Genomic DNA, 11,675 nt, shown 5'->3' on the forward strand with positions numbered 1-11,675 from the left:
AAGGAAATAAGGTATTTTTTTTTCTTTTCTCTTAGTTTTGTGAGACTCTACATGTAAATAAAGATCAAACCATACTGCAATTTGATATATTATAAACTGAAAATCTTTGCAACACCTTCAAAAGATCCACATTCCTTTCTCCAAATACTGCAGTATTAGCCCAGATGAGCCGATGGCACAACACTGGGTGTGTCTTAGTATGATAATCTGTAAAGAATAAAATCAGCCATGCTTGAAGTAGCTAAAGCACCATATTTTAGACCCATCTAGTAACAAATATTTGGTAACTTTAACTTTCTTGTAGAAAAAGAATGAGCTGTGCAAACAGAGTCGAAGCAGCTCTTGACCTAGACTACTTTTGATTATCAAGTCAGAGTCACAGTTTAAGCTACCTCAGCTGAAGAACCCTTTTATTTCTGTTCACTTTGGCTACCATGGCTAATGATTGGTCTAATCTGACTAGTCCAGTGTCCTCTCTTTTGAGAGATAGATAACAGGTGCCTTTTAAGGGGCAAAAAGCTTGTATTCTGAACTATTTTATTATAGGAAGCTCATTCCATAACTGGTACAGGGGGCAGAGGCGGGTATACCTCTTAACCAGTCCCATAGTAGCCGGGTGCCTCAGAAGAAATTTTCTCTTCTACCACTTGTGTTAGGTATCAGTACGGTAGGTCCATGTCTGAATCCTGCCAAGTTTGATCCTCTCAGTGTTTTGTAGCTAAGTTCCCTGTGGTAATTCTGTGACAAAAAGCACTTGGGGAGGGCTGGGGGGAATGTAAACCCAAAAGACTGAGCCTGAGAGTCAGTCCTCAGATTTTTTTCTGGGGTTTCTTTTAAGTATTAGTATTCACCCTCTTCCTACAAGCACCCCCAGTCTGGTCTTCCCTTTATATATTGTGTTGCCCGTGGCTGATTTTTATTAATATATGCTAATGAACAGGGATTTCATGATTCTTAAACTGCATTATGGAAAATAGCCAAGAAATTTCATTTAACTAAATGTTTGAGATTTACATGGCAAACTGAACCACTCTCCGATTTCTATCTTTTTTCTTTTTTTGTTTGTTGCTTTCTTTCTCTCTTTAACAATATAACTACACAGACACTGAGTATTCAGTGTTGGGGCTCTGAGGCAGGATATCCCATTAGTTGTTCTTCATTTACATGTTTGATTACCGAGGACCGTTTTGGAGTGCTGTATATGAGCATGTGCAATTTTTATCTCTTGAAAGAGCGTTCACTAGAAGATAGATGCTGCTAGCGATGCCTTTGGTGTTTTTTCTGGTGTGGTTGCTTAGCAGCAGTGTTGGTTTCTGATGTGATCATGATCAGTGTAGGTCCTACTTCTGTTGAACTGTATTACTTGTCTACATCCTAAATGTGCCATTCAACATTTGTTTGTGGTGTGTTTGGGGATGGGGTGGGGGGTGCTCTGGGGGGGGTGTTGTGTTTGGGTGTGTGTAGTAGGTTTTCTGGGTTTTTTTGGTTTTTTGTTTTTTTTAATTGATGTTAGGCCACAGCCTACAAAAATAACAAAGATTTTGAAGAATGAGTATAGACTGGCATATTCTCATTCACTAAGTCATTTGAGATGCAAAGGTCTATCCTTACGTATGCTGGATATTAATCTTCAGGCGAGGATGTGTGTGACCCTCCTAGCATCTCTAATGCTTAATGATAACAGTTCGTAAAATACCATATTTTCATGAAATTCAGAGATTACTGTTAGTGTAATATATATTTACCATAACTCAAGTATGGTCCAAGAATGATATGTTCATGCATAGCTGTCTGTGATTTGGGGTCTTAAGCCTGCAATGTCTGCTTAGACCTTACTGAGGCAAAATTCCTGCAGGGTCCTCAAACTGTAGCTCAGTTCAGGGTCAGTTCTTGTCTGCTTTTAGCTGGTGGCAAATGCAGCCGCTGACCTCTGCTCAACTTCTTCTATGCAAGTAGCTACAGTTAAACCCTACTCAGTGGAATGCCATTTGACTGATGGTTGTATCACACAGCTCTTAACTTTCTTTTCAACAATATTTTCATTTATTTTAAAATTAAATGGTTCCCTAACAAATTCTGTTTTAAGAGAGTTACCTTCTGTGTCCTTGGAGTGCTCTGCATTATTGTGCTAAATAGTATGAATTATTGTTCCTTGTGTTTTTGCTGTAGCGTGGCCTCTAATTTGGTTGGACACATAAACTTTCTATTGGAGGAGTGTTTATGTTTGCATCAAGTGAATCATGTCTCCAGTGGTGAATGTCATGTGCATCTTAGAGAATGCAAAAGGCTAAAATCCTCTTTGATTAGCTGAAAGAAACCTGACATTTTAAACACTTTCTGTAACTCAGACTTAACTGAGGTGGATCATCATTGAGGTTAGTATAGGAAAATAATTGACTTTTATTGAGAGCTTTGTAGCCACATACTTTGTAAATGATGAGAAAAGATCATCAGGGATGCCATAAAGCGGGTAAGTTACCCCTTTCAAGTCTTTTTATGCCAATCCTTTCAGTAAGAAGCAGAGTCAAATGTGATTAGCCATGCCAATGGGGCAAAAAATGTAGTCTACATCCAGTTAACATTATAGTGTAAAACAAATTAAAAGGAAATATTTATAAATTGGCAATGCATGGCAATATCTAGATGACCTTTTTTCTTTCTCCTCTCCCCAGTCAATTCAATAAAGCTGAATGGGAGAAGAAAAAGTTTGATAAGGCAATTGGGTAAGTTTAAAGTCGTCTTTTTAAAGCTGCCGCAAACACAACTGTTATCAATAATGCTGTATATTTGAGGTGAGTGGAGGTGTTTCCTGGTTACATTTTTAAGGTAACTTCAGTGTACATGCTTTAACACATACTGCCTTTGAAAATTAAGGTGTGGCTAGGTTTATAGGAAAAATGTCATTTTAAGTAGTAATGGGGGGAAAATCTTGTAGCAAGGAGAAGCTTTCTCTGTGTGCTATGGATAGTGCAGTTAATGTCTAATTCTTCTTAATACATAATATGATCAGGTCTCACTTCTGACTGTCAAACAGGTTCTGATTTGCTTTCAAGTAAGTATAATAATAGGGAAGAAGTCATACTGAGTTTTTTTTGTTAAGATGTGGGTTTTGTATAGCTGTATTATTCACAAGTACAGAACTGTATTTTCCCTAACAAGTGTATTTGAGAAACTGTAATACAATATTTTAATGTCCACAGCAAGGTCTCTGAGATTTCATTGTTCTGTGAAACTTCCCATTAGGCATCATGCTGCCAGTAACTTCTGGATTTTCTTGCTCCTGTGATATGTTAAAGTTTTGGGGTTTTTTGTTTTGTTTTGTTTTTAAAAAGTTTGTTCGCTTAACAGTTATAACTGGAAAATACCCGTAGATGATAGCTATTAAAAAAAAAAATCACTGCATAATTAAACATATTTGCTTCTGTCTCTAAATGTCAGCATGGGACATGAATGTTTCCTTGAGAAATGGTCATTTCTAGAAAGTGCTTTCCCTTTTCCCTCATTGAGTTCTTTATGTAACAGGCTCACAAATTAAGAAGTAACTTCCAGTTTTTTTTATTTTGTTGTGCCTAAAAATATTTTCCTTGTTAATACACCCTCTTAGCAGAACAGGGTTTTGCTCCATAAGTCTGTGCTTATTTTTGTTTCCAGTGTGCTTTGATATAGGTTCTTACCTGTTTTCTGGCCTGTATATCTAGTTTCCGTTGGGAAGAAATTGGAGGTGACTCAGCTGGTTCTTATACAGTTGAAAAGCTGTGAAATATCTTCTGTAGGCAAAATTCTTCATAGGACTGATTGCCCAAATCTGATGTTCCTAACTTTGGGTAATGAATTACAGTTGGACAGACAGGTTGAAATAGCAAATAACTGGCCATGCTGCAAGCAAAGCCATCATGGGTAGTGCTAACCCTGGCTCAGAGTGAGTCCGGGAGCATGGAGACTCTTAGCCTTGGTTGTCTTCCACAGAAATGAGTCTGTGCTGCTCCACTGAAAATGGCTGGTGTGCCGAGGAAACTCCTGTTTTCGCTGTGACTACTTGCTTCACAAGCGAAACACTGCCATTATAGTGTACAAAGCAGACAGGATAAAAGTCTTGTCTTGTTTTCCACCTCCTTCCCCACCCCCTCTTTGGAAGCTCATCAGAAGCAGGAGAGAATTAACGCACCTCAGTTGCACCTGCAGTATTGTCAGAGTTTCTTCTAGTGTGCTGAAAAAAGTCCAACTACCTGTAAATGTTGCTGCTCTTTTTTTCTTACAGCTACTCTTTTGCTATTGTGGGCATTAACATAACAGACCTTGCATACAATCTGCTTGTGAGCGGAGCTTTGAAGACCCATTTCTACAATGTCGCTCCAGAGGCACCAACACTAACACACTTCCAACAGACCTTCTGTAAGTTGAGGGCAGAGCGGGGAGGACTGTAGCTAGTTTGTCTTCCTACTAACAGTTTTGCATCACCCATCCCTTTTTAAAACAACAACAGAAGTAGTGGCAAGTCCTGCAAACCTGCTGACACAGCACAGCTACTATCACACTTGTCTCGCTACCTTGTTGCTAGCAAACTACAATCCGGTTTTTAGTTGTGGTGTATACCACCACCAAACCAAGGGGTGAAACAAAAAAAACAGGTTGGCCCAAACCAACTATCTGCCTCAACTGGCTTTAAATAATAAGAAAATAAAGGTAAATAGTAAGAAACTAAAGAGCTGCTAAATATTGTTTCCCTGTAAAGCCATCTGCTTCTCAAGATACCTACATCTAAAATCAAGCGTCTCCCTGCCCCCTTCAGTAGATTCCTCCCACTCAGGACTAAGGCTTTTCTAGCCCCTTTCCCTGTATTTGAGCATCCCCTTGCAGTGCAGACCTGCTGTGCATCCTTGCCAGAAGAGCACCGCAGCAGGAGCTGCAGCACACAGCCTGCTGGCGGCTACGGTCTGATGGGGGAGTCCCCTCATAGCCCTGTAATGTGGTAGATGTGCTCAGTGCTCCAGTGTTTCAGTGCAACTGGTGAATTGGAAATGAGGTTTTGCTTTTTAATGTAAACTTTTAAAAACACTTTAAGGATGTAAGAAACCTTAAGGAGCTGAGAAAGGGGAGGAGGGAGGTGGTTTTGAAGATAGAATAGGACCTGACTAAATGGGAAAAGTGGCAATCTTTTGTAACTTCTAGGTCAGTAGATGTTTAAAAAAAAAAAAAAAAAACTTTGCAATTTGGGTTGTTTGATTTTATTTTTAAGGTTGCTGTAAGATCCTTTATTTTTAAAATGAGAACTTGTGTTTTGTATCTGCAATATTTTCTGGTTGCTTGACTGGGTAAATAGCAAATATTACTGTCCTGTGCATCTCTCTTATTAAATAATATAAACCTTTCAGAACCAAGTTGCCATTTAATAAGCCTCATTTACCCCAAATCTTACACAGAGTTTCCATACCCTGATAGGGCTCTCCCTTTTGTGATTGCTTTTGGGTTGCTGCCCAGGCTGAGATTGTCTGGTAGGAATTCAGGGCAGTTCAGCTGTTAGGCTTCCCCCACCTTAATTGGGTCATAAATGTCTCTGCCTTTGTAGGTAGTTGGCATGATAAAATAGGTAAGTGTCTGCCCAAGTATCCACTTAAGCATCTTAAGATCATCTTTTCTTTGAGAGGGCTATTCTGTCTCTTCACCAAATCCCTAGCTTGCTCATGTCCTCCTGAACGGCTGTGTCTAGTAAGGCAGGTTTGACTCCCCTCTCTTCATATCATATCCTTGGTTCATTATTGGTTTGGGTTTTGGTGGGTTTTTTTATTATTTTTTTTTTTTCTTTTTAAAGTTTTAAATCCCCCATCACTGAAGCTTGGGATAGAGACATGTTTTAGTACCTTTACTGGGTCTCTTTGCCAGTGCTGAAGGCACTGCAGGTGGTCCTGTTCTGTTGGCCAAGCCTGGGGCTGCCCCTGCACCAGTGTGGCCCCTGCAAGGAGCAGTGTTCCCATCCCCACACCACCTCTGGAGGGGAGCTGCACTCCACAGCTCTTCCCATGGCAGCCCACGTGTGTACGAGTTAGAGCAGGATAACACATGCATCGATCTCTGGTGCAGTAATGGGACAATAGAGGTGCTGGATATTCCTACACAATCTCCCTGCCATCATAGGAAAAATTTGAGGTTATTAGTTGGACCTTATTGAGAGAAAGCACCAACAGACACACTTGCCCTTCCTGGAGTGAGGAAGGATGCCCTTTTCTAGAGAACATCTGTTTGAGTCTGACAGCTCCCTGCATTTCTGTTCTCACAGTTTCTCTCCCCTATCCTGCCTCAGTCATCCTAGATTTCCTTTAATTTAATGTAGCCGAGAAAATATTGAGACACCATTAGGCTGCAGTAAATGCCTACAGGCTGCCTGGCTGAACTGGAAAGTCAGTTGCATTGCCCAGTTGGCACCCTTCAGCACCCTTTCTCATGAAGGTGCATGATGGTTGCACTGCATGGACCTCCTAAATGCCAATGCACCATATTTTGCCTGTGCCCTTTTGCTCCCCTCGACTGTAGGGACAGACACAAACCTGCAAATTGAATTTGGCCCACTGTTCTTCAGCACTGTTGCCTTTTTCTGACAGTACAAGCAGGTCACTGAACTGTATAGCTCCAGGGAATGCTGAACACAACCACTGCTAAAGTACGGAAGGTATCCCTTGTAAATATCCCAGATTTTTTTAGGTGAAGATCTAAAAGTAGCATTTTTACCTGTTATAGCGACTTTAAAGGAGTTTTACTGAGCTGTTCTGTGAAAGAAGCATCTCTTGGAATGAAATGGCCTCTGACTCTTGAAATATTTGGAAGAGATTTGAAGATATACTTCTGTGATACAATAGAAGTAAATGGATAGAAGCAATTAATCCTACTTCACAACAGATGCTGTGTGCTTCCCAGAGTACAGAAGATTTACTTGAACATTTTGCTGTTTTGAGATGGAAGATCAGGCTCTATAGGTTGTCTGCTGTGAGAGTTAGGATCAAGAGGTTTGTGTCCAGTTCACTGAAGCCCTAGTGATGGATGTAACATTTTCTTTCCTCAGTTGTTCTCCTTCGATGCAGGGATGGCACAGAACTGAGGTGGTAAGGGGCCTTAATCAAGGCCCGTATATTCAACCCACTTCATGACTAAGTGTATTTCTAATACAGGTGCATTTTAGCAAAGTCAGGTGTGGTTCTTATCACCTTATTGGCCTTTCCAGGATCATAGGCATAAATGTTAGTTTCTTGCAAATTCATGGACGCAACTAAAGTAAAACTCTGAGAGGAGGGAGTGTTAATACAGAAAGATGTGGCACTGTTATGTTACTTACCAATACACTGTTTTTATTGGGGAGTGTTATTCTTGTGCTGAAATATGTGAGGCAAAATGTGAGAAAAAGGCTATTTGAAATCTCATCAGTGGCATCTTCCCCCGCTTTTATACTCATTAGCTTAATGTGTAGTGTGTGCATCGTTTAACCAGATAAAATCAACAGTTCAGCATCCATATGTCAAGATACCTAGTGATTTCTTGTACTTATTGGGAGAAGTTCTGCTATTATATTCATTACATCTTCGGTCTGCCAGTGAGTGAGCCTTCTGTAAAGGCTTCTCTAAAATCTGCTGTTGGGAAATATTCCTAAGTCCAGGAAGCCTTTTTCAGCATATGATTAGATGATTTCCTGAAATGGAACTCCAACTGTTGTCTAGTAACTTGGTGCCGGTAACGCCACTGCTATGGTAACAAACTCTTACCATTTGTTTTAGTTTCTTAAGGTAATTTTTATGCAGTGTTGCAGCAGAGGTCCCAGAGGTATGTTTAGTCTGACCTCTGTAGCTTCATCAAGTGTCAGACCTTGGGAACCAGCACTCTGTGTGTACATCATAATCCTTAACTACAGGTTTCTTTTTAATTCTTATATAACATCTTTACATACTGTATTTCTCTCTTTTGTAGGCTACTTAATGCATGAATTCCACAAATTCTGGATTGAAGAGGACCCACTGGACATAATGGAGTTCAATCGTGTCAGAGAGAAATTTCACAAGCGAATCTTGAAACAGCTCCAGAACCCAGAGATGGCTCTGTGCCCTCATTTTGCTGCATCAGAAAGCTTAATCAATATGTAGTTATTCACTTGATTTTTTTTTTCTTTGAAAACACTGCCTCACTCTTGTGTTAGATGACTGTTTAGACCATCACTGACATACTGAATGACCATGGCGATTGTATGCATGTTTTTGGTGCAGTATTCATCTATTTTTGTCATATATACTAGATACCCTTACACATCTCTTGTTGGGGATTTCTCATTTTAAATGGGTGCTCATATTGCAGCATTATGCAGTGTTACATTCTGAATTAATGTCCAGGTATCAGAATTTTTTCTATTTTTTTAGACTTTCCTCATAATTCAGCATTGAAGAGTTGAATTGTATTTCTCTAGCTGTGTTTTTGTATATGTGGAATAATTAGCTGGATCTTGTATTGTGAAAGCTTTTTAACTTCTTGGTATGTTTTAAGATAACTCCTGCCATTTCAAGCAAAGTATATGTTTGGACATCATCTAGAAGATAATGCATGTAATTGCATCTGATGCAGACAAACCCAACACATTAAGGTCCAATTTTGTCCATGCAGCCATATATGCTTAATGCAGAATTTGAGGCTTATAAGATACAAGCTTCAGTGAGAAGACTTTATGCAGAATTACAGTCTGACTCCACAGCTGCATGAACACCAAATGATCTGGCAATGCTAATATGTTCAGTGAAGTGCAAATACTCACAGCTGAATACTGGCAGGGGCCAAAAATTATATCAGGCTGTCGCCACGAGCACCACCAAGCACGGTCTCAATTCCTTCACATTCTTTTGGATATACAAGGGTTCGTATTTTCTGTCACATACTGGAAGGCAACATGATTTGATCACGTTGTGCTTGGTGAATTCAGGGGAGCTATTTATTTATTTATTTGTTTTCCTCAAATATTGAAACTGTTGCTTTGCTTGTCAGCTCAGTTCCTATGAACTGGGAGAAATAACTGATTAGAAGGTTTAGAGCAAAACCATCTGAATTTCCCAGACTTCTTAAAAAAAAAAAAAAGAGGCAGTTTGCCTCTTTTTTTTTTTTCCCCCTTAAATAAATATAAATGTGTAAGTGTCTGACACTAAGATTGCATAGTATATTGAACAGCATCTACCATGGCATTTCATACCCATGGTATTTTTTACCTTCTAAACAATCAATTTTAGTATTATGTTTGTGTAAATCACTTGCATATTGAGATTAAATTTGGAGTAGTGTCCAGCTACTTGTGAATTATATGAATAAATTATATGTCATTCTAAACTGAAGCACTATGGGTTTTATTTTTGAGATATGCAGTAATACAGATGAAAGCTGTCGAGTTTTAATAGGTCAAGTAAAAGGGGATGTAACAGATTTGTGGTGTTTCCATGGTCTGAAAAGTGGTCTGAGCTTATTCCAAACTCCATTCAAGTGCTTTGGAAGTTTCACCATGACTCAAATGCACCTTGGATTGTTTTGCTTATGCTATTTCTCTTTATGGCTTTGGCCACAACTTAGTGGTTGAATTTCTTGAAGAGAAACTTCTCTTTAGGTCCTGGGGATTTCATTTCACAGCTTCAAAAATGAGATGGAGCTCACTTAGGGGGATTGAGGGAGGACTTCTCTACAGGGCTAAACTACTCTTCAGCAAGTTAATCAGCAAAACTCTAGGAATGTTAAGATAACTGGTCATCTTCAGTGACTTTGGAAATACTAAATGTTGCATATTTTGCATGAAAATACAAGAAATAAATTGTGCATGCTTAACATTAGCATGGATTTGGAAAGCAGTTATTTATAATACATAAAGTATTAAGGACTTCTTTGCATTGATCTTGAAGCCTCTAAAATACATTTAAAGCAATGGTTTTTATTGTTTCAAAGCTGAAGTCTCTCACTGCCTTTCCATCCCTGACTATTTGACTTTAATTTCTTCTTCAACTTTTCAGGCTTCACTGTCCTTAAATCCTCAGTAAGATTTCACTGGTTTATTTTTAATACTCTGTATTGGAGTTAATGGGTGGGGGTGTTGAGGTCCCTGTTACCTCTTTACTGGTGTGATCTTCTCAGTTATGCCTTGTCTCAAGGTATCAACTTCAAATAAAATCAGAAAATGTCATCTGGCTCTGTGTCAGATTGTGTCATAAAAATATAGCTGCTTTGTGTGATTGTTTTGTTTTTTTAACTAGCTTGCAGGGAGATGGATTTAATGAAGCTAAATATGAAACTTCCTTCCCCCTTGGAGACCCTTCATGCTGGTGCCTAGGGATCTTACTTTACTGTCCACTCACACTTTAACTTGTACCTGGGACATCCTTGCTCTCAAAATTCTTGTAATGTCTGGGGCAAAGTATGTCCCTGTCACATGTCAAACTGGCTCTGTGCTGCTGGGAGAGGATGTCTGGCTTTGGCACTTCCTTCCCCCCTCTCCGGGTGGTGTCACCTCTTACCATGATGAAAACCTAAATTTTACTTAAAATAATAATTTATATTACTGCTGATACCTCTCCAAATTGTAACCTGTGAGGAACTGGATGCTGTTCTTCCCAGGGAGAAGAAAATAGGAAAGCAGGGCAGAAAATAAGTGTAAAAAGTTGTCTTAAAGAAAATGGAACCCATATTTATACTCACTGCAGAGGACAAGTTTTGGCATAACAGCAGAGGAAGATTTAGGTTGAATATTTAACTTTGAAAACCTTTCCACAGCCTTATTGCTGTGCTTCACCTGTAATCTCCTCATCTGGAGGCTTTTACGAAGCAGGCTCTAGCACAGCACGGGGAGTGGGATTGTGTCTCAAGAGCTACAGCTGTACTACAGCAAGTGCAGTCCAGCTGTTTCCCGCAGCAGTGTTGAAGCTGGACTGGAAGATTGCCTGTCATGTAAAGGGTGTTAGTTCGTTGTCCTCATTAATGAAAGAGCAATCTTTAAAAGCACTCGTACCTGCTGCTCTGTGGTCAGCGCTGTGGGTCCTGTGTGGCACTGCTGGATAATGGTGGCTTAGTGGTGCTGGCTGAAGCAGTTTGCTGCAAGCGGAGGATTTTCAGCATGTTCCCAATTGAAATAACTGCTGTTAGGTGGAGCAGGAGATATATGAACAGAGTACTAATGCTTGGGAGTAATGAATCCAGATCTGCTGCTTTTGACCCTAAGGATTAGTAGTAGCATAGGGCATGTGCTGTTTTCCTTTATGTAGTTGGTATCATTTCTTCTCAGTCCTGCCCTTCGGGGATTATGCTTATCTTTTAACATTTCCTTTGCTGACCTGTCTGTTTGCGTCGTAGTGTGACTTGTGGCTTTGACCTTTGCACAGGGGCAGTCAACAGCACAGTCATCCACTAGTTGGGGCTTGCAAATTGGAGACATTCCTGCATGAGCTCAACAGGAAACCCCAGTCCGCAACACTGCCACTCTGATAGATCCAACTGAGGGAAGAATCAGCTCCAGTCTGAAATAGTAAGCAGGTGCAGTTTTATAAGTGCTTAATTCAATGTTTAGCATAGTTGTTGGGGAATATGGGGACTCTATATATGTCCCTCTGTCCTCCCATTGGTTCTGACAAGCTTGACATTGTCAATATATTACTATTTTGTCATCACAGGAAGATTCCTCT

At 39.8% G+C, this 11,675-nt stretch overlaps 1 protein-coding gene across 1 annotated transcript in view; it reads left to right on the forward strand.

Moving 5' to 3' along the window:
* The window catches only part of ELMOD1 (ELMO domain containing 1), a 30,179-nt gene extending 21,107 nt beyond the window's left edge, over window positions 1-9,072 (forward strand). The window contains exons 8-10 of the mRNA XM_067289641.1: window positions 2,673-2,723; window positions 4,259-4,392; window positions 7,951-9,072. Coding sequence (XP_067145742.1) covers window positions 2,673-2,723; window positions 4,259-4,392; window positions 7,951-8,123 — 358 coding nt within the window. The 3' untranslated portion in view covers window positions 8,124-9,072. The remainder of the gene's footprint in view (window positions 1-2,672; window positions 2,724-4,258; window positions 4,393-7,950) is intronic.
* The last annotated feature ends 2,603 nt before the right edge of the window (window positions 9,073-11,675 follow it).

Source organism: Apteryx mantelli, chromosome 1 (assembly GCF_036417845.1).
Source record: "Apteryx mantelli isolate bAptMan1 chromosome 1, bAptMan1.hap1, whole genome shotgun sequence".
NCBI lineage: Eukaryota > Metazoa > Chordata > Aves > Apterygiformes > Apterygidae > Apteryx > Apteryx mantelli.